Genomic DNA, 26,768 nt, shown 5'->3' on the forward strand with positions numbered 1-26,768 from the left:
TATGGCTTCACAGGTAGGTGAAGCTGGTTATTCCCACCTGGTGAGATGGCCTTTCTCAGGAACTAGGCAGTTATAATACAACTAACATTTGTGTAATGCGGACTGCACTCTGACATGCTCATTTTATCCCCCCAGCAGTCCTGTAATATAGGAACCATTGTTGGCCCCATTTCTGACTTTGTAATTGAGGCAGAGTGCTTCAAAAACTTGTCCAACAGCTATGTATAGAAGAATGAAACTTGACCATTCTCTTATACCATACACAAAGATAAACTCAAAATGGATAAAAGAGCTCAACATGTGGCAGGAATCTATCAAAGTCCTAGAGGAGAACGTTGGCAGTAACCACTTCGACACTGGCCACAGCAACTTCTTTCAAGACATGTCTCCAAAGGCAAAGGAAACAAAAGCAAAAAAGAACTTTTAGAACTTCATCAAGATCAAAAGCTTCTGCACAGCAAAGGAAACAGTTAACAAAACAAAGAGACAGCCCATGGAATGGGAGAAGATATTTGCAAATGACACTACAGACAAAGGGCTGATATCCAAAGATCTATAAATAACTCCTCAAACTCAACACACACAAAACAGATAATCATGTCAAAAAATGGACAGAAGACATGAACAGACATTTCTCCAAAGAAGACATAAAAATGGCTAACAGACACTTGAAAAAATTCATCATCACTAGCCATCAGGGAGATTCAAATCAAAACCACATTGAGATATCTCCTTACACCAGTTAGAATGACCAAAAACCCCAAGTGTCGGAGACGATGTGGAAAAAGGGGAACCCTCTTACACTGTTGGTGGGAATGCAAGTTGGTACAGCCACTTTGGAAAACAGTGTGGAGATTCCTTAAGAAATTAAAAATAGAGCTAACCTGTGACCCTGCAGTTGCACTACTGGGTATTTACCCCAAAGATAAAGATGTAGGGAACAGAAGGGCCATCTGTACCCCAATGTTCATAGCAACAATGGCCAGAGTTGCCAAACTCTGGAAAGAGCCAAGATGCTCTTCAACAGATGAATAGATAAAGAAGATATGGTCCATGTATACAATGGAATATTATGCCTCCATCAAAAAGGATGAATACCCAACTTCCGTATCAACATGAATGGGACTGGAGGAGATTATGCTGAGTGAAGTAAGTCAAGCAGAGAGAGTGAATTCGCAAATGGTATCACTTACTTGTGGAGCATAAGGAATAAAATGGAGGACATGGGGAGATGGAGAGGAAAACTGAGTTGGGGGAAATTGGAGGGTGAGACAAACCATGAGAGATTGTGGACTCTTAGAAACAAACTGAGGGTTTTGGAGAAGTGGGGAGTGAAGGGATGGGTGAGCCATCCCATACTGCATGGAGTACTGGGTGTGGTGCATAAACAATGAATCTTGGAACACTGAAAAAAATAAAATTACAAAAAAAACCCCAACAACAAATAAACGGAAACAACCCACATTGAGATACCACCTTATACCAGTTAGAATGGCCAAAATTAACAAGATAGTAAACAAGTGTTGGAGAGGATGTGGAGAAAGGGGAACCCTCTTATACTGTTGGTGGGAATGCAAGTTGGTGCAGCCATTTTGGAAAACATTAGTGGAGATTCCTTAAGAAATTAAAAATAGAGCTACCCTATGACCGTGCAATTATACTACTAGCTATTTACCCCAAAGATACAGATGTAGTGAACAGAAGGGCCATCTGTACCCCAGTGTTCATAGCAGCAATTTCCAGAGTCACCAAACTGTGGAAAGAGCCAAGATGCTCTTCAACAGATGAATGGATAAAGAAGATGTGGTCCATGTATACAATGGAATATTATGTCTCCATCAGAAAGGATGAATACCCAACTTTTCTATCAGCATGGATGGGATTGGAGGAGATTATGCTGAGTAAAATAAGTTAAGCAGAGAGAGTGAATTATCATATGGTTTCACTTGTGGAGCATAAGGAACAGCACAGAGGATATTGGGTGAAGGAGAGGAGAAGTGAGTGGGGGGAAATCAAAGGGAGAGACCAACAGTGAGTGACTGTGGACCCTTAGAAACAAACTGAGGGATTTGGAGGGGAAGGGAATGGGAGTTAGGGAGGGCCTGGTGGTGGGTGTTGAGGAGGGCACATATTGCATGGAGCACTGGGTGTGGTGCAAAAACAATGAATCTTGGAACACTGAAAAAGAAAAAGAAAAAAAAAAAAAACTTGTCCAAGACCCTGTAGCTTCTGGACTACTCAGGCAATCTGCTCTGGAGGTTTTGCCCTCAACCTTTGCTATTGCCTTTCAGCTAGATAGGGAGAAATAATTGTCAACAAGAGGTTTTAGCTGGTGTGTGTGGTTTATAGATTATTTTTGAGATAAAGTGGGAAAATAATAGAAACAGTATATTGGCTCTTGGTTGGTGGTAAAGGAGAATAAGAAATTAAAGATTTCTTTAAAAAAATTCAGGAATGACCGCTAGCCCTGTAAAGCTCTCAGCTGGTTGTTTCTCTGTTTGAATGTACTTCTCTGGGCATTGTGATGATAGTTAAGGCAGTGTGCTAGTGTCTGTGAAGGCTGAAAATCACCACCTCAAAGGCAGTTTGTGGCCTGGGCTCTGTTGTTCAGCACTTTTCCCTCCTTTCTTTTGCTTACTGCTCACCATGAGTGCTGAGGTGCTTCTCAGGACTCCTTCTTGGGGAAATTGACTGTTCCCATTTTCTGTGCCACTCACTCCCCTCATTTCTCACGTGTCTACTTATCTTCCTGCTCTTTTTTATTCGGCTCTCCTTTACATCCCCAAGGTGATGATTATTTTCATATATTCCTGACCTGATTTCTGTTTTGATTTATTCCCCCTTGTCTCTGTGACCTTTGTGTGGTTCAGATTTGAGTTGGGAGACCAGATGGGAGTTCTGCCCACATCTCTGACTGTGGTACCTTGGGCAAGTCACATAGAACCTGTGGTTTCTTTATCTCAATCACACCTGCCCTATCTACCTCACAGGATTATGAATGAAGGTCCAATAAAAGAAATATCTGAAAGTGTCTTATAAAGCATAAATGTATAACATTAATTAATTAATCTTCCCACCCTCTCCAAGTGGCTTTGTCTACTCCATGCTTTGATGCCTTGAATCAGCTTTGATCATGGTGCCTTATGTGTTAACTTGTTTCCTTCTGTACCCTCAAAGCCCGTATCTTACTGTCTTTGAATTTCCTAGCACTTGGCTCAAGGCAAGTTGGCATGGGTACTGGCTCAGTAATGTTCAAATGAAAGTTCAAAAGAAAGGCTGTCTAAGGATGTTTCTTGTCATAGTTGTTTTTGTTTGTTTTTCGTTGTTCATTGTTTTGTCTGAATGAAGCCTTCCTCCTTGTCTTTATGCTTCTTGAAGTTAGCCCTGTTAAAAATCAACCCTTTCTTACTTTCTTGTTTTCCCTTGTGCAGGATGCTAAATTACAGTATCTGTGGTCTCCATTTCCAAGGTCTAGGCTTACTTTTAAAGATTCACCTGATGAGTCTTGCTTTTAAACAATCAGACAAATCAGTCCTTTCAGCTATTGAATTAGAGATATAAAATATTTAATATTGATTGTTTATTCATTTAACAAATACATCTTCAGTACCTTTTGGATCCCAAACTCTGTTCCTGGGGCTAGGAATAGAGCCATGAACAAATCGGATGAGTGTCTTGCTGTTATGTAGCTTCCATTCTAGTTAGTGGAGTGATAGTCAGTGAAGAAGGAAATGAATAAATGAGAGAATTTCAATGAATCTTAAGTGCTGTAGTAGGAAGAAATTATATGAAGAGGACTCTTAGACCAAGAAGCAGTCCTCATATTTATAAATAAAACTGAGGATGTTATACATGTTATGCTCTTAGTTTCCCTGTTTATCAGGTTACCTGAAAGGTATCTAATGGTCTTGATGGTGAGTATTTGAAGCTCTGTCCCATCCATTCCCTCATCCACAAGAAAGATAGTGAATGGCTGAGGAGGAAGGTGGCTATTACCTGGACTTTTGGTTGCATGAGAGCATCTCAGTCTGTATGAGTGTTCCTCAGCCTTAACCCTCTTTGTTCAGATTGCTCTATTTGAGTACACTTGATGGACCAACGAGGATCCAGGGAAGATGAGGGAGTCGTCGATCACCCAGTAACCTCACTGTGTCATCTTGCTGTGTCAGTCCACCCACATCCTCAATGCCAGGGAAACTGCTTGCTTGCTTATGACTTTGTGTGTCCAAGGCCTGTTCACTGGTGAGCAGTCAGGCATCCAGCCATTACAGAGTCTGTGAAGGCAGAAGGCAGGGTGATCAGATGGCATGTGAAGCATGATATACGGTGCACTTTTAGATTTCTTTGAAGAGGTATTGTGTGATCCCAGTTCTGAAGGATGAGAGGGAATGAACTCTGTGGGCTCTGGGGGTGGGGGCAGCATACTAGAGGCAGCCCAAATGGAAAATGTGTTTGAGAAGTTCAGGGAATAGAAAGAAGCCATGGTGGCTGGAGTGTGGGGTGTGAAGGACGAATGCTGTGAAATGATATTGGCATTGAATGGAGGAAACTACATAGGGCCTTGTAGGCTGTGGTCATGAGTTTCGATTGTAAGAACTAATGGAGGTCACTGGGAGGTTTGAGTGAAGAAGGACGGGGTTTGATTTACAGTGTTCAGTCTTTCTGCTGACCGGTGGAGGACAGCCAGTGGAGGGGAGGAGCAGAAGCAGGAGCCCAGGCAGAGGGCATATTGCCGCCTGGGTGAGGATTCATGGTGACATATGCCAGGCAGGGCCGTGGAGGGCATGAAGTCCCTAGGGCTGGAGCATGTTAGAGGTGGAACTGTCACCCTGGAGATGGGCTGTGAGGAGTGAGAAGAACCTGGGACAACGAGCAGCTGGATGGGTGGTGGGGCCCGAGGGAAGAACAGAATTTGAGGGGACATGTCCTTTGGACATGTTTGATTTGAGGAGACTTATAGACCCTCCTATGGAGAAATTCAGCTGGCAGCAGGCATTGAGAGTCTAGCTTGCAGGGTGAAATCTGGAATCCTCAGCAGAAGGGTGAAATCTCTTCTAGATAGTCCCCAGGATTTGAAAGTAGGTGAGGCTGTTTCTTTCCTATATGCCTATAGGCATATGATCTAGTTAATGGTTTGCACTTTGTGGCCATTATCCTATCACTGTTATATGTTATATATGTTAATGTGCATATATGTTACAGGCTATTTCTTTTATTCAACTCATTCAAGAAGATATTGAACTAGATAAATACTGTGCTAGATGCAGGGGACATAATGATGAATGGAATGGACTGGGGGTTCTGTAGGGTTGGTGGTATCTCTAAAAGAAGTCAGATCATTCCTTCATAATTAAGTCAATAATTCCATTGGGAGGGATTCCATCAGGAATGAAGTGAAGTGAGATGTGTTTTATGACCCAGGGAGAACCAGCCAATGGGGCAAAAGCAGAGGCACTGACCTAGTCTCTGGGTAGACTGGTGATATTTCAGCAACTAGTGAGTGCCAGTAGGAGCTGACTGGTGAAATATGCTTCAGAGGAAACAGGGGTGGATGGGCTAGCAGTTCATACTGGAGTGAAAATGAACAGAATTCTTTCTTGGAACCACACATTCTGTGAAAGGCTCTCAAGGATTCCTCGGCAAGATCACATAGCTCATAAGAATGATAATACTAGTTTCATTGCTACCTGCACTCATGCAGGTAAATTTGTTAGTTACTAGGAACTTCCACTGCTCTGTGTGCTTATTTGGGAGCAGAAAATAGAGTGTGAAATTGGCAGCTGATATGACTTTACAAACACCTTCTGTGCGTTATTTCAAAGAACCAGGTCAATTTTTTGTTAGTTGTTGTTTTGTTTTGTTTTTCGTTGTTGTTGTTGTTTTTAATGAAAAACCCTATATGGTTCTCAGAGGAAAACAACTCCTTAGATTCACCAGTGTTAGTGTTAAGTTTATAGAATTTAAATATAGTAATGGATGTGTTCGCATCTAGTCACAGTATTAGGACCCCAAAATTCAATTGAATCCACTTTATCATAGACTGAATAGATGTACATTTGTTTCTTGAGTAATCCCTGCAGAATTTGAAGAAGCTGTTCTTAATTTTCTTGAGAAGACTAGTGTATTCTTCCCAAGAGCTAACACCTTGGTCAGGACCTTGTTGTAAATGGTACAAACAACCTCTTGGCTAAGGAAAATGTACAAAGGTGTATTGACAGTGGCTGAGTACTCCCACTAGAGTTATGAGGGATAATTGGGCCCCTGGATGAAGTGGCTGTGTTGCTGCTGGGCGCTAATAATTATTGCTGGGCCAAGCTCCCTGTACAACCTGCCTTTCTAGCCGTAGTCCTGGTTGACCAGCCCTAGTCCAACAGGGAGAAACACTGCTCAGGGCAACTCTGGGAACGTGTGGTAGACCTCCCTGTGTCCAAACAGGAGTGGAACAGCTCTCCTGGGAGGCTTTGACCAGTGGCCCAGGTGGAAGTGGGTGGGGATGCTAGGCAGTGCCTGCTAGTTCTCTTGAGCTGGTCTCAGGTCAGCTGAGGAGAAGAGAGACTGGACCATGTATGACTCCAGCAGCAGAATTGTTTTTCAGATGGACAGACCTATCCCTTTTTATGGCCTATGTGAAAGCCACATCTTCCACAAACTTCTGTTCCCCACCCCTAACAGGAAGGCATCTTTTCCCTCTCCAGACCTGTACTAGCCTCTAGCCTTCTAGCTCCTCTTTGAATGCTGTGCCCCCATGGCTCTTGGGCCCTTGAATCAGTCTCCTGGAGGGGTCTGCCTATGGAGGAGGGGCCCCAGGCCAACTGAGATCTCTTTGTGGAGAGCAAATGGATGGGAATACTATTTTTGTTGTTCTGTTTTATCTCATAGTGACTAGTTTTTATTTTCCTTCATTTCTGAAAAGGTTTGTGAATTCCGATAGTTGTATAAGATTATTGTCATAATGGTAACTTTTTCTTTTCAGATAATGTGGATGCAAGTGATCTTAAACAGTTTTTTGAGACCAACTATTCTCAGATATATTTCATCTTCTATGAAAATTTTATAACACTGGAAAATAGTTTGAAATTAAAAGGTAAGCATTTCTACAAATTTTTTTTTATATACACAAAGGTTTTTTTTTTAAATTTTTTTTTTTTTTTTTTTTTTTAAGATTCAGAAAGTTTTAGACGTTGTATGTTCTTTAGCCACAAGTTATATGCTTTTAAGCTTCCTTTCTTGCCAGACTCAGCAATGCTGGGAGATTGCAATGGTTGTTAGCATCTTTGTTTCCTTGGAACGTTCTCTCATACAGCTGTTAATTGGACAACAAATGGCTACAGGGAAAATGGAAGGAGAATGCCACAGAAGGCATGAATTCCACAGAATAATTTACTTCAAAAGAAAGACATAAAATTAAAAATAAAAATTTAAAAAAAAAAAAAAAAAGAAAGACATAAAATTAGTATGTGTGCACTATAAAAAAAAATTCAGACTCCACTATAGGGTTTGAAATGGGGAGTCTGGATGGCCCAGTTGGTTAAGTGTGTGCCTTTGGCTTGGGTCATGATTCCAGGGTCCTGGGATCAAGCCCCAGATTCTGGCTCTCTGCTCAGCAGGGAGCCAGCTTCTCTTCCCCTGCCTGGTGCTCTACCTGCTCATGTTCTCTCTCCCTCTGTCCAATAAGTAAATAAAATCTTTAAAAAAATAAAGTGTTTGAAATGAAAATTGAAGCATATGTTTTTGCCCAGGTCCCTAGTCCTTCTCTGCATGCATTTCTTTCTATATGTGTTATTTTTTTTTTAGAAGATTTTATTTATTTATTTGATAGACACACAGGGAGAGAGGGAACACAAGCAGGGGGAGTAGGAGAAGGTGAAGTAGGCTTCCTGCCGAGCAGAGAACCAGATGAGGGGCTTGATCCCAGAATCCTGGGATCATGACCTGAGCTGAAGGCAGGCACTTAACAACTGAGCCACCCACGCACCCCATATGTATTATTAATGTATTATGTTTATGGTTTTACCCTTATATAAAATATTCTTTGAAAAATCAAGCCAATAATGTCACACTGCACAATCTGCTCAGTATTTAGATGACAGGATAGTATAGCCTGGGGAGCCAAACTGGGTTTGGATCCTGGCCCTGTCCTTTCAGCTGTTTCTCCGTGGGCAAGCTACTTCACCTTTCTCTGACTCAGCTTCCTCCTGTTGGCATCAAACAGGTTAGCATGTATCCTGGGATTTCAGGATAGAGTATGGCACATAATATGTGCTCAGTAAATATTAGCTGCTGTCACCCTCTTATTTCATAGAGCTGTGGGATTCCAATAGATCAGGAGTACACAGCTTACAGCTGGCTGCTTGTTTGTACCAGAAAGTTGTTGGACACAGCCATCCCCATGGCGTGTATGTGTTCCCCATGGCTGCTTGGGTGATTACAAGAGGGGCCTGTAGAGTCTAAAATACAGACTACCGGCCCTTTCGAGAAACATTTTGCTGCTTCCTAAGTTAGATGCTCAATGGCAAGCACTTAGCTTAGGTCCTTAGCACCTAGACCGGACAATCAATGTAACTGGCTACTGTAGGTTTTGTGGTTTCTATGATTGTCACCCTTAAAAGGATAGTGCACATGGCCTGAAGACATGCATGGCTTTTCAAAGTTATGACTGCTCTGTGCCTCTTCACATCAAAAAAGCTAGAACTCTTGGGGCACCTGGGTGGCTCAGTGGCTTAAGCCGCTGCCTTCGGCTCAGGTCATGATCTCAGGGTCCTGGGATCGAGTCCCGCATCGGGCTCTCTGCTCAGCAGGGAGCCTGCTTCCTCCTCTCTCTCTCTGCCTGCCTCTCTGCCTACTCTCTCTGTCAAATAAATAAATAAAATCTTGAAAAAAAAAAAAAGGTAGAACTCTTTCTTTGCTTCTGCTGTGCCTTCCCTCTTATATGTAACTAACTGAGAAAGGAATATATTGCTTTCCACAGCTGACGGTGACTTAGAAAATGTGGAAGCTGTGTTTAAACAGCTAACGAGGAGCGGCTCTGCTTGATGTGGACTCAGGTGGTGTGGCCTGGGGGTCTGTCTACATTCCTGACACAGATTCCGGGCTACCCCCTGGTAGTTTTTGAATAAATGAGTGCATGTTGAAGCTTAAATGCTTTCAATATAACATAATTTTTAAGATTCTCAAATTTACACATTGAATGATAACTAATATTTTTTAATATATTCCAGGGAATAATAAGTCACAAAGGGAGGAGCTGGACTCCATACTCTTTCTTTTTGAAGTAAGTTTTTGTTAAATCCGTTTAGCTTTCAAGATTCTTGTTGTTTTAAAATGTGGTATTTTAACTCTTTAATTTTACTTGAGGACATAAAAAATGATGGGCATGTATTTCCTTCCTTCAGCTTTTACAAACAATGCTGCAAAGAATATTCTTGTGATTTTTACTTTCTTTTGGAAACGTGGGAGAATTTTCCTGTATGGCTACCTAAATGTGAAGTTATTAGATGTTTCGAAATGTATCTACATTTAAAATACCCATATTACCAAATGGTTTTTGAAAAGATCATATAAACTTATATGGAAATTTATGTGGAAGTTGCATGTAAATTTCCCTAACCAACACTGGAGATGGTGTGTGGGTATGTGTTTGTGCACGTGCACGCACAAACATGCGCAAACTGACATGTTGAAAACCCACTGTTTTTAATATGTGTTTTCCTGACTACTGGTGAGATTGAAATCTTCGTATGTGTCAGTGTGTCCATGTGTGATTATATATTCTTTTCAAAGTTGGAACAATATATTTACTTGTGGTTCTTGATCAGTTAAGCTTACAGTCTTTCTTGTCCACAAATTGTATTGGACAAGTGCCAGGTTACTGTTACCTGGAGAGCTCCAGTAGAACTAAATTGTAGGTTCTGAAAGTTAAGTGTTGGTTATCTAGACACTATTCATGTACTTAGGTTGGTGTGAGGTCTATTTTATGACTATAAAGGGAAGGCCTAATGTTTGTTTGTTGCAGAGCTGGCTGGAGGGAGAGGCCTGGGCAAAAGGCTCTCCATGGACTTTTTGGGTTTGTGGAATAAAACCAATACTTGAGGACCTCTGGTTGAGTACTTGGCTCATGGCTGGCTGGCACTCACTGTGTTTCCCTTTCTCTAATCCTTTAAGGGCTGTACTCCTTCCCCAGAATAAGAGACACTGATTCACTGTATATTTTGTGGTGGTTATTGTGTTTCCTGTGGCAACCCTCCTGTGAATGAAATTTGTACAAAGGAGCTTTCTTTAACAGGAGCTTTAATTAAGCCGGTCACTTACATATGGAATTTCTAACAATCATTTGAACTATCCCATTAATTTAAATGATCTTATTTCTGTAGCAATTGATACATTTAATAAAGAATCTATAACATAGATGCAAGTTTTGAAGCATGGTGCTTCAAGAACTAGAACTTTAGAATTTGAAGCTAATTGGGTGCTTCTCCTCCATCCTGTTCTTTTTCTCCTCTGATGGCAGTCACTCCTCTGCATTATGCCGTTACCCTTCTTTTTTAAAAATGGTTTTTACCCCCAGTATTCATATCCCTAAACAATGCCTTGTGCAGTTTTGTTTGGTTTTGAGTATAATAAAAATGGCCTCACATGGTACATAATTATCTGTGGCTTGCTGTTTATATTCAGCGGTTTTCTGAGATTTATCCATGTTTTTTGAATTTAGCTCACATTCATTTATTTCATCCCCACTGCTGGGTTAAGTGAGTATGTATGATTTATTTCATTCCAACATTTTGTCTATAGATTTTTTTGTTTGTTTTCTTGGTGGACAGATAGATGGTCTGTGAATAACGACAAAGCTAGTCAGTTAGTCTGTTTTCTTGTCTTTGGGCGCTGGCCCGGCCCTCCAGTACATGGGTGAATAGACAGAAGAAAGCTGGTCATCCTGCTCTGATTTAAAGAGTTCTGTTAGCGTTTCATAATTTATGGCTTCCTGATGTTTAGTTAATGAAGTTTTCTGTAAATTTTTAGTAGATATACTTGATCAGATCAAGTTTGCTTCTATTTCTAGTTTGGTAAGATTTATAAAAAGTCATACATAGGTTTTGAAGTTTCCAAACGTGTATTTTTTTCTGCATTAACTGAGATAACCTTGTATAATTCTTCATGAATATAAATGTGATGAATTATATTTCTGAATTTTGGAGGCTAGTACTTTGCATTTTTGGATCTAAGTTCACAACTGATGTTGGCCTAAATTTCCCTTCCTCACATTGTTTCTGAATGATCCTGTTATAGAAGTTGTAGAACCTCATGTCAAACATTTCTTTTTCTATTTTATAAAATAGGTTGCATAAGATTGGAATGATCTGTTCTTAGAGCAGTTTTTAGTTTTTCCTATAAAAGCCTTCTGAAACCGGTGTGTTGTGTTTTATTTTGAATTGGAAGGTTTTAACCACTCATTCAATTTCTTTAAGCATTTTGGAATTATTTTAGGATTGTTCAGGTTTTCTTGATTCAAATTTGATAAATTATATTTTTTTCTAAGAATTTGAGGAATTCTAAGAATTTTTTATCACCAGAGTTGTGAAATTCATTGGCATGACCCTTCTTTTGAGGGTCATAATTCTTTCTGTTTTCTCTGCTCCAGATCAATCTTCAGTGTACTTGGTGTTATATGGATTAGACACAGTATTAGCAGTAGTGGCAGTAAAAATACTCGTGTCACCCTTTACAGGTACCATTTTACTAGTGTCTCCTTACCACTGTAGCAGCTTTAAACACTGTTCCTCATCTGGTCATTCTTTTAAATGCCTCTTCTCTCTGGCTTCCCTTAAAACCTTTTTCTTAGACTTTGGTGTTCTGTAGCTTTACCACAAAATGTCTAGTTGAAGATTTTTTTGTCTTGCTTGGTATCTGTGCATTTTCTGTATTTCTGGATTCAGATCCTTTATCATTTCTATAAAATACTCAGCTGCTGTCTTCTCAAATGTTGACTCTTTCTGTCCTTCAGCTGTACTTCCCAGGATTCTTATTTAAACCTGCATCTGTTCTCCATGCCTCTCGAGCTAGCTTTCACCCTCTTCTCCTGCCTCCTTGTGTTGCATTCTGGGGAATGTCTTCACTTCTTCCATGCAGTGCATGAAATCCTTCATTTGGGGCTCATCTGCTGCTCTACCATCCTTTGTGGTTTACATCTCAGTGATTTTTGGTCCCTGTTTTAACTTCCTTTAGTTCCATGTTCACACTTGGCCTGTTGCTTTTGATAGGCTCTTGATCCTTCTTCATTTTTTACCCCTTTTGTGTTCTTAAACATTTAACGTGTGATGTTTCTTATTCTGTATCTGATCATTCCAGTATCTAAAGTCTTCAATTTCCCTCAATATGCTGCTCTGACATGGCTTCTTTTCTTGCATGCTCTGAGATTTATTAGAACTTAGATTTAATCTCTTTTAATCCTGTGGGGTTTTTTGGAGGGTTTGTCTTTCTTTTGCCAGGAGGTTGGGCATGTTCTTGGTTTGTACCACTTTGGTTCCATTTGAGGGTCTTGATTTATTAAGGAAAGCTCAGGTTCCGTTCCTCCAACTTACCATGTGATGGGAACTGGGGTTTAGAGTGCACAGACCTCTAGAGATCCTACAGTGAAATTGGCATTCGTTCTCTGGCACCCTGAATTGTTTCTCTTGAGCTTCTTGCTTGCAGATCAGGTTTTGGCTTACTTTATTTCTGCCACCTTCCTTCTTACTTCCTTTCCTACCATTTTCTAAGTCCTTTGTTAGTTTCCTGATGTCCTCTAAAGCCCAGGAATATTTTGAGAATTCCATTTGCTGTCACTAATTTCAAGTCTCACCGTGCAGCAGGAAAGCCCGTCAGCAACAGGCACTGTAGTTCTGTACCTCCCACAGAGGAGATTATAATACTCTTTCCTCGTGTCAGAACATCTAGATTAAGGAGGGAGTTATAATGGATACATTATCATCTACAGAGGATTATTTGCCTATATAATAGAACAATATATATTATTCCAGACTTACTAAAAACTTTCATTTTGCATAGTAAATATGGATGAATAATGAACCAGCATTATTTTTGTTTATGCCTGTGTTCTCTTTCTGTCTCTGGCTTTAGAAGGTAGGTTATAATTTGTATGGTTCATTCTGAAAATTAAGTAACTTCATTGCTACTTTTTGTACATTGGTGACATATAAAGCAATGGTTTATGAGGATTCAGAGGTAAATACTTACCAAGGTGTAAATAATTGGCAAAGGCTTCCTTTACAAGAAATAGAATTATTAAGACATGTTAAATCCCAGAAGGGATATCATGTAAAGATAGCCTGTAAATATAAAGTGGATCGGAAGAAATCAGAGAGATGAGAGAGTTTGGAAGGAGCATGTGCAGGGAGACCTGCTACTGGTCCCTGTAAGTCAGGGGTGATCCGGAAGGGAAGCCTTGTTAAAGGAGGCAGTAGTATTTAGATGTAATGAGCTATTGGAGACCTCACGGTGCTCTGGTAAAGCAAGTGGCATGCAGTCAGGGCTGCCAACCCAGCTGAATTTGCGGCTTCAGGCAGGGCGCAAGCAGGCCTTTCTGTCTGCCTTTATCTCCAGCAGGATCCTTTCCTCCTTGAAGTTGATCTCTGGACACCTTTGCCTGTGGCTACATTATCTGTGCATCACTTTGAGTTTCTGTGGTTGCTGCGTCTTGGGAATGTTAGTCACTTTTTTTTTTTTACCGAGGTTCACTTATTAATTTTACTCTTCTCTTAAAAATATATTTCATCTCTCATTGCCATGTATTTCAAATGGTAGTGGGTAAGACCCACTATGTGGGGGTGTGAGACCCCATAAAATGAATTTACACTGCCATCTTGACCACAATGGAAGTGTTGTGCATATCTGCCCTGTGTCCTCCTTTCCTTCTGAAGTGCATTCTCCCATCCCAGTTTTTATCAATGGAAGACCAAGGTCTTTGTTGTTGTAGGTGACTTGTCCAAGATTGCACAGCTTTCAAGATTTAACCTCTGGTCTGATTATAGGACACATTTTCTTAACTCAGTGCCATGTGGCTTACCATGTAGGAATCTTAATGCTCTCCTGCTTTCAAAGCTGTACTCCACAGGCCACGTCTACCAGTACGTATCTATTCTTGTCTAGTTCACTCATTTATTACGCACATTTACTGGATGTCAGCTACGTGTTTCAGGCCCTTTCTAGGTGCTGGAGATAGGGTGGTGGGCAAGTCAGACACAAGCCCCTGCCCTCATTGAGCATGTTCCATTTCCTACTACTGGAAGCATCCAGCAGTAATAGTGGACTTATGCCAGAAGTCTGGCAATCACCTGAGTTCCAGAAAATTCTGAATGGCTCTTTGTAGAAGGGATACTTTGGTGGCAGCCCTGGAGGTAGCTCCCTGCATAGGGGAAAAGGAGGGCTGGTGTAGAAATGCCTGGTGAATGGGCTTCAAGGTCAAATAACTTTGAGAACCCTCTGTAGTCAGTAGTTAAGAGGTTGTTTTAATGGTATATCGGATTTGTTTTCAGCAGGTATGGTAAGACAGACACACAGACATGAAAATGGTTGCCATGAAGGGAGAGAGGTTTATTGTAATCTCAGGAGTACTGTAGAAACAGGAGGCATGGCCTGCCAGCAGGGCTATGAAGAGAGAGCCAGAGAGCACACAGAGAGCAGGTGGAGAGGGGGGAATTGAAGGTGAGCATCTTTGTTTTTGTTTTTGAAGGAAGGAATGGGCAAGGCAAGGTAAGCAAGCTAAGCAGATTTAGGATTGGGTAGTTTGAATAAGTTTAGCAGGCTCTGGTTTGTAAAGGGGGCCCCTAGTGGTCTAGTTCCTTGTCCCCAGGTGATTTAAGCAAGAGGATAGTGTCCCAAATTTGAGAGCCCATAAAAGGAGGTGGTTGCAGAAATGGGATTTTGGATTGGTTGGTTTGACTGTCAAAGGCATATTGGCAGGTACTATATGTCCAACTTGGCAAATCCTGGGAGGGGCAGTCCCTCTGAGATCAGCAAGGTCCCAGATGTCAGGGCATCAAGACTACAGAAAATGAGAGCATGTAGTTAATACAGAGATGTTGTTTCAAGCTGCCTGCCTTGTTATATGCCATTTCCCTTTGGTACAGAAATGCAGTCATTGGAGTTACTCATTTATGGTTAAGAAAATTCTGGAATTTGATAGCAAGGCCTTTCCTTTCTCCCACCCTCACCCAACTATAATATACATTGACAGGAGAGGTTTAATTTCAAGGCTTCCACGTGTTCTGATCTCACAATGCTACTTATTTATCTGTTTTTCAAAGATCACAGAGTTGACATCGCAGATATATGGGATATTTGACTTCTAGATTCCTTAGGTGTAGATTTATCCAAATTACCTCACCAGATAAAGTAAGTCCTGTTTTTTCCTTCCTAGAGACCTGCATGGGTTCTTTGTAGGTTCTTACAGTGTGGCCGGAGCTGGGCTAATACTCTGAGCCCCTGAGGGGCCCCACATGTTTTCTTTCACATGTTGCTGAGAGTGTTGTTCTGTGGAAGTGCTCTCTCACACATAGACTGCTTTGCTTACTGCCCCTTCACCTCTTGTTGCAGAGTTTGAGTCTTGCCTCTTGGTTTATGTAATTCTCTTTTCGGAGCCTGCCCTTTGCTCTCCTCATCCACTTGCTTTCTAGCTCTGTTCAGACCCACTGATTTCTTCTGGCAAGTTCAGCTAGAGGTGCCCATTTTTTCCTGTGGACTTGTATGATACACTCCCGTGTGACCATTTCATTATTGCTGGATGTTCTCAGTTTTCCCTGAAGGTGGCTGTGCCTTAGCTTCCTAATGAAACTCTAAAGTTTCTGTGGCCAGAAACCGCTAGGTATACTCCTTTGTAGTCCTCACAGTGATTTGCACCTGCTTCTATTTATTGCTGGATTAAAGCCTCTTAAATTCTCATCTTATCACCAGTGTTATTTTTATTTCAAAAACATTTCCCTTCCTCACCGAAAACTCTCTGGATAAAGGAAATAGAAAGAAGGTAGCTTTAGATCATATGTTGATTCTGCTGAGCTGTGAGACCTTGAGGTGAGTACATACCCTTTCTTTATCTTGGCTTCCATGTGTGTAAGGTGGAAGGATTGGGACTGGCTAGCCCTGAGGTCTCTTGCAGCTTTACCATCCCGTGATGCTACAAATCAGGAGTTCACAGGCAAGTCTTTTAGCATGAAATTTCATTTCATGCTTCTGTTTAGTTTTCCATATAAGATCGACTTGATTCTGACTAGCCTTTGCAGATCTAAAATTCTCGGTTGCTTTTTCTCTAGGTCAGCTCTGTTCAGTAGAACTTTCTGAAGATGTTAATGTTCTCTGTTGGTGCTATCCAATTAAATAAGCATTAGCCACATGTGCTGTTCAGTGCTCAAAATATGACTGCTGTGACTGAAGTTTTAATTTTAAGTCATTTCATTTGATTTAAATTTTAAAATTAAATAGCCTCATGTGCGTAGTGGCTACTGATTGGACAGAGAAGCTTGATAGTCTATCAACAGAGCTTGTTACCTCATAAGTAAGACTTACTTATCTTTGTGAAAAACTTGGTTAAATCATCAGCACATTTGTGTTCTTGTAGAGCAGGGAACTTAAGGCTCAGGGTTTTACTGACACAGTTTCCCTGGGCTTCTTCAGGCTTTGTTATCCCAGTGCCCTTGGCTGGAGGGAAGCATGGTTCCAAAGTGGCCTAATGCAAAAATAAAAGATAAAAAATGTGGAAAAGCCACATACAAATCTGTTCTACTCATCTCGTGCTTGTCTTAGTATGAAAAGAATACTTTATATAATGGCCAAATGAAGCAGTACTTCATGTCTCCATCACACTCCCATCTTCCCTGCACTCAGTCCCCTCACCCAAAGAGAAAGAAAACACTTTGAATGTCATTTCAGGAAGAGGTATGCTGTGTCTCTTCCTCCCTGTCTTAGGTGGGGGAGATGCAGGTCGGAGAGGCATGGGTGGTAGGGGCAGACCACAGCAGGTGAGCGCCGATGACCTGTGGGCTTCTTCAAGGGCACACAGAGGAAGGGGAGGAGGCTATGGTCACTAGTGTTTGTTACTTCTTTAGTATTGAAGATGAAGTTTGGTTGTTTGAAATTTACCGTAGGCATCCTACCTACCATCTCCCTTCCCTGTCTGTGGTGTGGAGGTAATGCTGGAGTGGAGGCAGTTCTCGTGCCTATGGAGTCTTGCTGGGTGTAGTTAGTTTGGGAATCCCAGCTGAATGGCAGTGGTTCTAGGGCTGCAGTGGAAGCTGTCTTATTTGAATGGAATTCAACACTGGTTCTCTTGTTCTTTATGGTTCCAAGTGAGCTTATAGAGATAGTGGATTTAACCTCTAATTCTTTTTTTTTTTTTTTTAAAGATTTTATTTATTTATTTGTTAGAGAGAAAGCACGAGTGAGAGCGAGCACAGGCAGACAGAGTGACAGGCAGAGTTAGAGGGAGAAGCAGGCTCCCTGCGGAGCAAGGAGGAACTCGATCCCAGGACGCTGGGATCATGACCTGAGCCGAAGGCAGCTGCTTAACCAACTGAGCCACCCAGGCGTCCCTAACCTCTAATTCTTTAGCTCAAAGTAGGAGGAAAGGATTTTTACTAGCTTTTCTGATACTAAGAACACAACTGGACCCAGTGCCATGCCCAGAGTTGTGCAAAAGAAGGTGAAATGAATGGCTGGTTTTCACTCTCTGTATAGTTACTTTGTGTTTGCTATCAGTAATTGGACTTTTGATATTTTTTCCAGTATAGATGGGGAGCATTTATAACTTTTCACCCTTAATAGCATCACTGTACCTCAGATATTAATAAGAGAGAAACATTTCCTGAAGAAAAACTAGAATTATGAATATAGTAGGAATACAGATAATTCTCAGATGTTTGTCCCCCCCCCCCATTTTCCTCCCACTTCATTCTTCTTCCCCTACCTTCTTTGTCCTTCTGTTGGTGGAACTGCGTATCTTTTCAAACTCTTTGCAGATGAAAATGAGTCTGAAACCCATGCAAGCATTCAGTGGAATAGCTTGGGCAGAATAATAGACTAGCACATTGAGGGCAGGTATCCAGCAGGATGAAGTCACAATCCTTTTCCTTTCTTTATGTAATGGCTAACACTTTTTTTTTTTTTTTTGGAGCAAAACTACATAGCAAGAGAGCAGAATTGTGGTTTTGCAATTACCTGGTTTCTACGCACCTGCTGTCCTTTGCTGTATTTGTCAGGACTTCTTTCAGACGGTCCAGTGTGTAAACATACTTCCACGCTACTCCCTCCTTTTCATGCCGAGTGAAGGACTTCCTTCCACCAACCTCTCATATTCTTACTGCTTTTTAATCTTTTTTTCCACAAGGACCACTTTACTGTTATTGAGTGGAGGAGGGATAAGAACAAACAAAATGAACAAGAAAAACAGATTCTTCTTAAATCCTTGGAATTTAAGCTCTTATTGAGGATTTCAAATACTTGGATGCTTCCATGGATTTTTTTTTTTTCTTTTCAAAGAATGATGCTAACCTTGAATGCAGCTCCTAGGTCACTGCAATAATTCTGAATGACTGATTTCAATTGGAAAAAACAAACAAACAAACAAACAAACCTAGTTCACATTCCCTGGAGAACAGTTTTAAAAGAACTGAGCCAGTAGAGACACCCAGCTTCAATCCCTAAAGCTGTCCTGAATTCCAGATGGTGAGCAAAATCAGTGCCACTGTTTATTCCGAACAGAATGTTAGGTCACTTTTTTGTGACATCAGGGGTATATTTTAATGTGTTATCTGCATTTTATATGATAAGAGAGGTATGTATGGAATTGTTCCGGCTTCACAGCATTAGTCGTACTTGTTTATAGTATTGTCGATCGAGCCCTTGGTTGGGAAGAACTCCAGGTGACAGCAGTGTTGTTATGGTGTAGTGTGATCTGCTCCATGATAAATCTTGAGGCCCCTGTGCAGGGATCTTAGTAGAGGCCCAGATGGCCTGTCGTGCCCTTTCCTCATTTGTCTGCAATGTTCCGGGCGGTAGGGAGTTAGCTCAGAAATCACTTCTCCGTTCTGTGCTCTATAATAGATACTGGGATAATAATCAAATATAGGGCCTAGGCCTTTCATTTCTACAGCCTATGGTTATAATGGTGTCTGCTTTGAATCATGAAATGTTTATGATCTGCAAATGAGAAGATGGAAACAAAATATCAACATCCAGTCCTTTCTAGGGATCCTTGGAATGCATTGCTTGAGGTTAAAATTTTATTATCTGACTATTGCATTTTAATAATTTGAATTAAACTACAAGTGTCTAAGTTGAAAGAAGCCATTTTCAATGGATGTTTTAACTTCTAAATTTACTATTTAAGAGTACAATTTTCTTTATGCCTTGCATCTTCTGGTGAGAAACTTGGGATTGACCCAACAGGATATACTGAATTATTCAGTTCACCTTGGGGGAAGGGAAACTGGAGACATGTTTGTGGAAGTATGAAATTACATTCTGGTGATTATCTGTTGTGGCCCAGATGCCCTGAGCTTCCTGGCACTCTGGCCTCTCTCACGCAGTGTGCTGCCTGACTCATTGGTAACTGACACTCTCTGAACGGGCCCTCTGGAAGGCAGCACTAGCAAATGCTTCCAAGAACCCTTAAACGGCAGCTAGTAGAGATGGCATCAGGACTAAATATATGGAAAATTCACAGTAGCATGTTGTATTTATTGTTAGAAGAGCAGGAGAGTTGTAAAGAGCTTTTTCTGTCCCTTTAAATTGGTTTGTATTAGTGTATTCACACAATTTGGATGAGTTGGTTTCTTTTCTTTAATTTTTTAACTTTTAAAAAAAATTTTGAATTTCTTTTCAGTGTACCAGAATTCATTGTTTATGTACCATATCCAGTGTCCCATGCAATACATGCCCTCCATAATACCCACCACTGGGCTCACCCAACCTCCTACTCCCCACCCCTTCAAAACCCTCAGATTGTTTTTCAGAGTCCATAGTCTCTCATGCTTCATCTCCCCCTCAATTTTCCCTAACTCCCTTCTCTCCATCTCCCCATGTTATTTCTTATGCTCCACAAATAAGTAAAACCATACGATAATTGACTCTCTCTGCTTGACTTATTTCACTCAGCATAATCTCTTCCAGCTTCTTTTTTTGTAAATTCAGGACAGAGTTGTACCAAGGTATGCTGTAAATTTTCTCTGGCTTGTTTTGTTCGGATGTGTAGTGTGGTGTCTGTTTCAGTGACACCTAGTGTTTGATGTGCTTGTGAACAGGCCAGGTTGGAAGGAGAGTCTGCGTGAGGTGGACCAGCTGTTCTTGCAGACCTTGGGCATTCGCTGAGTGAACATGGCCAAGTGGCCTGTCCTGAGTCGATTGCAGGTCTGTGACACTTTTTCTTCTTTTTAAAGTAGTTCATTTATAAATTTGAGAGAGGGGGGGGGGATAATCTGGATTGTTGCTCATTAAAAATAATGTATTGCAATTTGATTTTTGTTAAAAAGACATTAGACTTTTGCATGATATCAAATTGAAAAAAAATGACCTCTTACAGTCAGTCTATCAAGGGCTTACAGTACTATGTTTTTGGATATTAGATCTTTAGTATAATGAAAATGGTATCCTATCTTTATCTGTCTGTTTTGATCAGTACTGGTAGTACTTTCTCCACTCCATGGTTCTATACATCTCATGCTGGTGCTCTTGAAAACCCTCTTTTTCCCACTGCCTCAGCCTTTGTTCAGTCTTCCCTCCTACTGGAGTATCCTGTTAACTAACTAGTCTTTTGTTCTTTGATCTTCTGCCTCTTCTTTCTCCCTCCCCACCTGGAATGCTCTTTGTAGAATGTAACTCTTATTCCTTTGGCCTTTAAGATGAAGACTAAACTCCCTGCCAAGATGTTCAAGGCCTTTCCTGATCTGGTCTCTGCCTGCCGTTCCATCCCTTGTCACCCACCTTACTTTTGCTCCTACTGGCAACAAAGCAGCAGGGTTTTTTGTTTTTGTTTTTTTCTTGCTAACTGCTTCGTCTGCCTAAAATGTCCTTTGCTGCCTGGCTTACTTCTTTGTATTTTTCAGGATTCAGTTCAAACGTGATCTTCCTTTGGAAGTGTGCCTTGTCTGTACTCACTTCCTTTTGCCTATACTGACATCCCTGCTGCTCTTGCCTTTCCCCTTCAGGCTGTCATTTTTAGAGCAGGAACAGGGTACTATGTTGCTTTATCTCTGATCCCTCCTATGGTACCTGGCAAAAAGAGGCACTTAAGAATATGTATTAATGAGTCAAATAAACAGTTGATTTAGAGGAAATTTGTTTTAATTACCTACTACTACCAATTCAAATCCCCATCTATAGCTTAGTGATTTGTTGTACTCAGAGAGGGTTTGCTGTCATCAAATTTGCTTTTCTTTGATATTGATTTCTTCCTTAAAAATCAACCTTTTAGGGTGCCTGGGTGGCTCAGTGGGTTAAAGCCTCTGCCTTCAGGTCATGATCTCAGGGTTCTGGGATTGAGCTCTATATCTGGCTCTCTGCTCAGCAGGGAGCCTGCTTCTGCCCCCTTTCTGTGCCTGCCTCTCTGCCTACTTGTGATCTCTCTCTCTGTCAAATAAATAAAGAAAAAATCTTTAAAAAAATCAACGTTTTATAAGCTTTTTCGGTTTAAACTTATTTTTATGTATTTCATTCTGGTGTTACAGAAAATTAAACTCTACAGATTTTTCTCTTTTTTAGCTTTGGCCAAGTTTTTGTTCTACAGCATTCACATTGTTGATCATTTTTAGTCTGTAATTAGAAGGTTGTTTTATTATTTTATTTTTACTTGATTTTTGCTCACAAGAATGTTTTAAAGTCCTTCATGTACTTCCATTGTTTTTTAGTTTAAACTCTCAAAGGTGGACATGAAGTGTATTGAGTTTACTCATGATTTGTGCACCTCCTACTTTGTGGGTTTCTTCCCATGGCTTAGAAAAATAACTTTTGGTGTATTTTCATGAGTGCTAGAATCTACGAAGTGAAATCTTGTTTCTCCACAGATATTTAAACTACTGTTAATTGTATTCAAAGATGCTATATTGCAATGTATGCCCTCTTTTATCTGTCAAGGATAGAGTGCATTAAAGTATTCTATGATAAATGTTTTTCCCCTCAGTTAACTGCATTTCTTTTATTTTTGTGTACTTTTTTGTTTTATTTTCATCCTGTGTTATTGGTTGCCTAAATGTTTGTCTTATCACTATATTGTGAATTACACTTTTAATCTAATTGAAATATTCCCTTTGTCCCTCTTAATGCCTTTTCACTTGATATTGATACTACTTTGCTGTGTGTTTGTGCCAATGCATGCCTGATATGTCATATTCTGTACTTTATTGTTAATCTTTCTGTATTTGAGAGACATTTCTGACTGACCTGGTCTCTGGTGGAGGAACTTAACCTGTTCGTGTATATGATTTTTTGAGTGTGATAATCAGTATTCTTGGTTTTTCTTCTACTTTTGTTTTTTGGGGGAGAAGTCACTTTCACTTTATGGAATATACTTTGTGATTTGGAAAATATACTTTCTGTTTTCTATCATTCCAATAATTATCTTTATTAATATTTTTAGACCGCAAATTTATTTATTTATTTTTAATTTAAATTTGACTAGCCAACATATAGTACATCATTAGTTTTTTTTTTTTTTTTAAGATTTTATTTATTTATTTGACAGACAGAGATCACAGTAGGCAGAGAGGAGGCAGAGAGAGGGGGAAGCAGTTTCCCTGCTGAGCAGAGAGCCTGATGCCGGGCTCGATCCCAGGACCCTGAGATCATGACCCAAGCCTAAGGCAGAGGCTTAACCCACTGAGGCACCCAGGTGCCCCACATCATTATTTTTTGATGTAGTGTTCAGTCATTCATTAGTTGCATATAATACCCAGTGTTCATGGTATCATGTGCCCTCCTTAATGCCCATCACCCAATTACCCCATCCCCTTATCACCATCCCTTTCCATAACCCTCAGTTTGTTTCCCAGCGTTAAGAGTATCTCATGGTTTGTCTTCTTCTCTGATTTCTTCCCATTCAGTTTTTTCTCCATTCCCCTATGATTCTCTGTACTATTAATAATTATCTTTAAATTACCAAAATACCATTCAAATCTTTTTCTTCTAATTATTCATATCAAGAGTAAAGCAGTACTTGATGATAACCCCATCCTTTTACTTTCATCCCATATATTTTTTGTACTTCTCACTACTCAGCTATTTTAAGTATTTTATATCTAGATTGTTTTATTATAATATTTTTAGAATGTTATTTCTCTTAGGTTAATCATTTTGAGGATATACTGTAGTTTTTATAATCATATTAACTCCTATTCTATAAATATAGCTCACTTTTACAGTGTTTATACCCTGCATCTTTGGTTTTGGATTAACTAATCTCTGTATTTGCTGGTATATAAATTTGCTTCATATGTTGAGGAAGGCAGATATGTGGCTGGTATAACTCCAGCTCTAGAATATCTTTATTTTAGCTTCAGACAAATACATCAGACTATATACTTTCTGAATCATAATCTTTTTTTTTTTTTCTTAAAATTCTGAATTTTGTTTGCTTTTTAAACAGCTATAGTTTACGCTAGCTATCTTTATGATGTACTGGATTCTTACATAAGCACCTGGTCTACTTTGGAACTTCTCTTCTCCATATAGGTGGTATTCTGTTGCCCATTCTACTTGGCTTGGCCTACAGTGAGCCATTGACCACACTGTCTTCTGGAGCTTAATGTTGCAGAGAAGATGACTATGAGCCTGATTTTTGTTCCTTCATAGATATTCTGCTTTTGTAAATTTGTGTAGGATTTTTAGTTAGACATAGAATGTACAACGTTAGACATGCTCTCTCTAGATATTTATCTCCATTCAACCTATTTAGTTCCAGGGAAGTCTTTGATGTATAGGGTTACAGTAGAGGACTCTGTAGGACTCTAGATTCATGCTTTCCATTTTTCATCTCCATGTAATATTTTCTGCTTTCAGCATGTGACTTATTTGTGTGTCACCATTTTCTTTATTTTCTTAGATCGTAAAAAAGATTCAGTGTCTTCTTGGATCTTTTAAGAGCATGGCTCAGAAATTCTAAAAAAAAATTACCCTATTTCAGCAAATCTCTTTCAGAAAGTGGAATCTCCATTTTTGTCTAGGACGGTCCCCTCCTTTGCTACATATTCTGGATATGTTCTGCTTTCATGCGAGGAGCACTAGCCCCCCACCCCTCATGACTTCTTGCAATTTCGTGTGTGCAGTACTTTCTCTGTGTGGTTTTGTTGTAAATGGGATTCTTCACTCCTGCTAGATTTTAATTGCTTAATGTGGTTTTCAACATTTTAGTATTGGTTGATTTCTACAATATAAGAGGGAGAAAGTAGATGTCCATCCATTTTTATTACGTTCCGTATTTCCTTTAGATGTCTTTGTCTTATATTTTAGTCTCTCTTTTGAAATATTTTCATTTATTCACTTTTACCTTAAACAAGAAAAGTATTGCCTCTCAAGTGATGATCCTAATCAAGCATTAAGGTTTTCTGTAATGTTTGGAAGCACAATTCCACACTCAGTTATCTTTATCATGTACCTACTTGCCAGTTTCTGTGTTTCCACCATGTTAGAGTGTGGGCGCCTTCCTTCAAATGAGGCATTACCTGTGTGTCTACCTATAAATGTGAACTAAACTTAGAATCCTATTGTCTTACTCTTCTTCATTTCTTACTCATTCCTCTCTTTGTGCATGAAGTGTTTGTTAGGAAACATGATGTGCCAGGCAATGTTCTTGAGACTGGGGATACAAGATAGCTAACAGAGGGTTCCTTCTCTTAAGAAATCCAGCACCTAGCAGTGGGGTAGGCCCTGTGTCCCTCTAGCTGAGAGAAGCATGCTGGGGAGGAGTGTGGTGAGAGGTATGGTTGAAGTGGGCTCTTCTGAAGAGGTAATGGTTAAGTTGGGTCTTAAAGACTGGAGAGGATGTAACAATATGGAGCTGTGCTTTCCTTGCTCGGGAATGGCATGGCTTGTGATCAGATAGATAATGTACTGTTCTGGATGGGATTACCATATATGAAGAGAAGTATACCCTTTTTAGCTAAAAATGTAGTCATCTTCTACTTAACATGATGCAGTTCCTTCTGTTAGCCCATTTCTCTGAAATTTTAGGTTCTCAAGTAAGTGTTGACACTTACTTCAATGCAGTATTCAATGCAGGTATTTTGTCCACACTGGATGGTTAAGTCATTGTTAGTAAGAGATGCCTGGCTAGGCTCATGACTGCCGAAGAACAAGGTGCCCTCTCTCTCTGTCTTCCTGGAAGCATCCATGCTTCCAGCCTCCTCCTCCCATGAATTTCTTTGAAACCAGACAGTCCTTGTGGCCCAGGTTCTCCTAGCATTCCCTTTAAACCCACTGCCCAGTTGTCAGAATGTTTCTGACCTTTTATTACTCAAAAGATCAAGTAACTATGACCTTTACTGTTCTTTTAAACCAAACTCCCTATTTTTTCCCTAGTCAGCACTTCCTTTACCTTACACCCTGTGTCATGTAGCTAGTTTCAGGGAAAGTTGCATCCTGTGTTCCCTGCTTCTGGACAGAACACGTTTCGTTGGCCATTGTTTTGCTAGATCACCTCACATGAGTTAGGATGGGATCTTGTCCTCATTCTTCGTCCTTCCTTTATAAGTGAAATTGAAATCAAGTGTGAATCAACTGGGATATGTTGCGATCATCTGGTAATAATGTGGGGAAAAAAGGTTTTTCACATGAATTAAACAAAGATCAGCAGTTTTAAAGTACACTGAGGCATCTTGTATAAATTGCAGCTTGCATTTCGCAGTATTCCTGGTCATGCAGTAGGTTCTGAAGAAAAAAGCACTATAGATAATCAGTTAAAAGAATGACAGATTCCCTGATGTGCCGATCAGTAGTAATACCTAATTTTGATTTCAAGTGGCTATAATGGATTACTGTATAGATGGAGCTGAGCATTTAAGGGAGCCACCTGTTTCTCAGGAAAGTAATATTTATTCACAATGTGTGACTTTCTTGAAAAATTTTTTTAATTTTACTCTCCAGTGAAAGTACAAACAAGATGTCAATTGCTTATGTTGCATTCCTAGTAGTGTAGCTTAGAATATCAGCTGCACTAGAAATGCCATAATGTATTTGCCTCAGCAAAGGTAGGCTTCATGTGGGGCTTTCTGAGGGACACACTTAACATTTTGACACAGATAGTCATATGGGACTTTACTTTTCTTGACTTTAGAGACCTTAATGCATACACAACGGTCCTTGCAATATTTGGCACAAAAAGAAGCAATAGCGAGGAGGACGTTTCAATGTTGTATAAGTTTCTGTCAATTTGGGAATGCTTTTAGCAGTTCAGACTTTGCGTATGGTATTTTATAGACAAACCTTATTGAGTTTGTTTTTGCATGTCTTTAAAGTCCATCCATTTTATAAACCTGAAAACTTTTATCCAGAAGTGGTGATGATGATAGGCCTGGCCTCAGAACAAGTTGGAGACTACTAATGGCTACTGACAGCATCCACATGTCTAGATACAGGTCATCTTGCTGTGTTCCTTAGCTTTCTTTATATTAAAAAGACATTTTTCTCTGTTGCACATTAAGAAAATAAACCCAAGTCAAGGAGACAGAGAAATATTTTGGAAAGCTGAAAAACATGATTCAGTGCCACATTCGTTTCCTGACTAAAGTTAAAGTCTG

The 26,768-nt window shown here is 40.1% G+C and overlaps 1 protein-coding gene across 23 annotated transcripts in view; it reads left to right on the forward strand.

Moving 5' to 3' along the window:
• The window catches only part of RALGAPA2 (Ral GTPase activating protein catalytic subunit alpha 2), a 328,431-nt gene that overhangs the window by 21,962 nt on the left and 279,701 nt on the right, over window positions 1-26,768 (forward strand). For 15 of the 23 annotated variants that reach the window (XM_082743139.1, XM_082743140.1, XM_082743131.1 and 12 more), the window contains exons 2-3: window positions 6,974-7,084; window positions 9,219-9,271. In XM_082743139.1, coding sequence (XP_082599265.1) covers window positions 6,974-7,084; window positions 9,219-9,271 — 164 coding nt within the window. Of the gene's footprint in view, window positions 1-6,973; window positions 7,085-9,218; window positions 9,272-20,285; window positions 20,392-26,768 lie in introns of all 23 variants that reach the window. The other 8 variants (XM_082743124.1, XM_082743125.1, XM_082743123.1 and 5 more) reach the window with 2 other exon arrangements.

The sequence above is a fragment of the Mustela nivalis genome (assembly GCF_964662115.1).
Source record: "Mustela nivalis genome assembly, chromosome: 8".
Taxonomy (NCBI): domain Eukaryota; kingdom Metazoa; phylum Chordata; class Mammalia; order Carnivora; family Mustelidae; genus Mustela; species Mustela nivalis.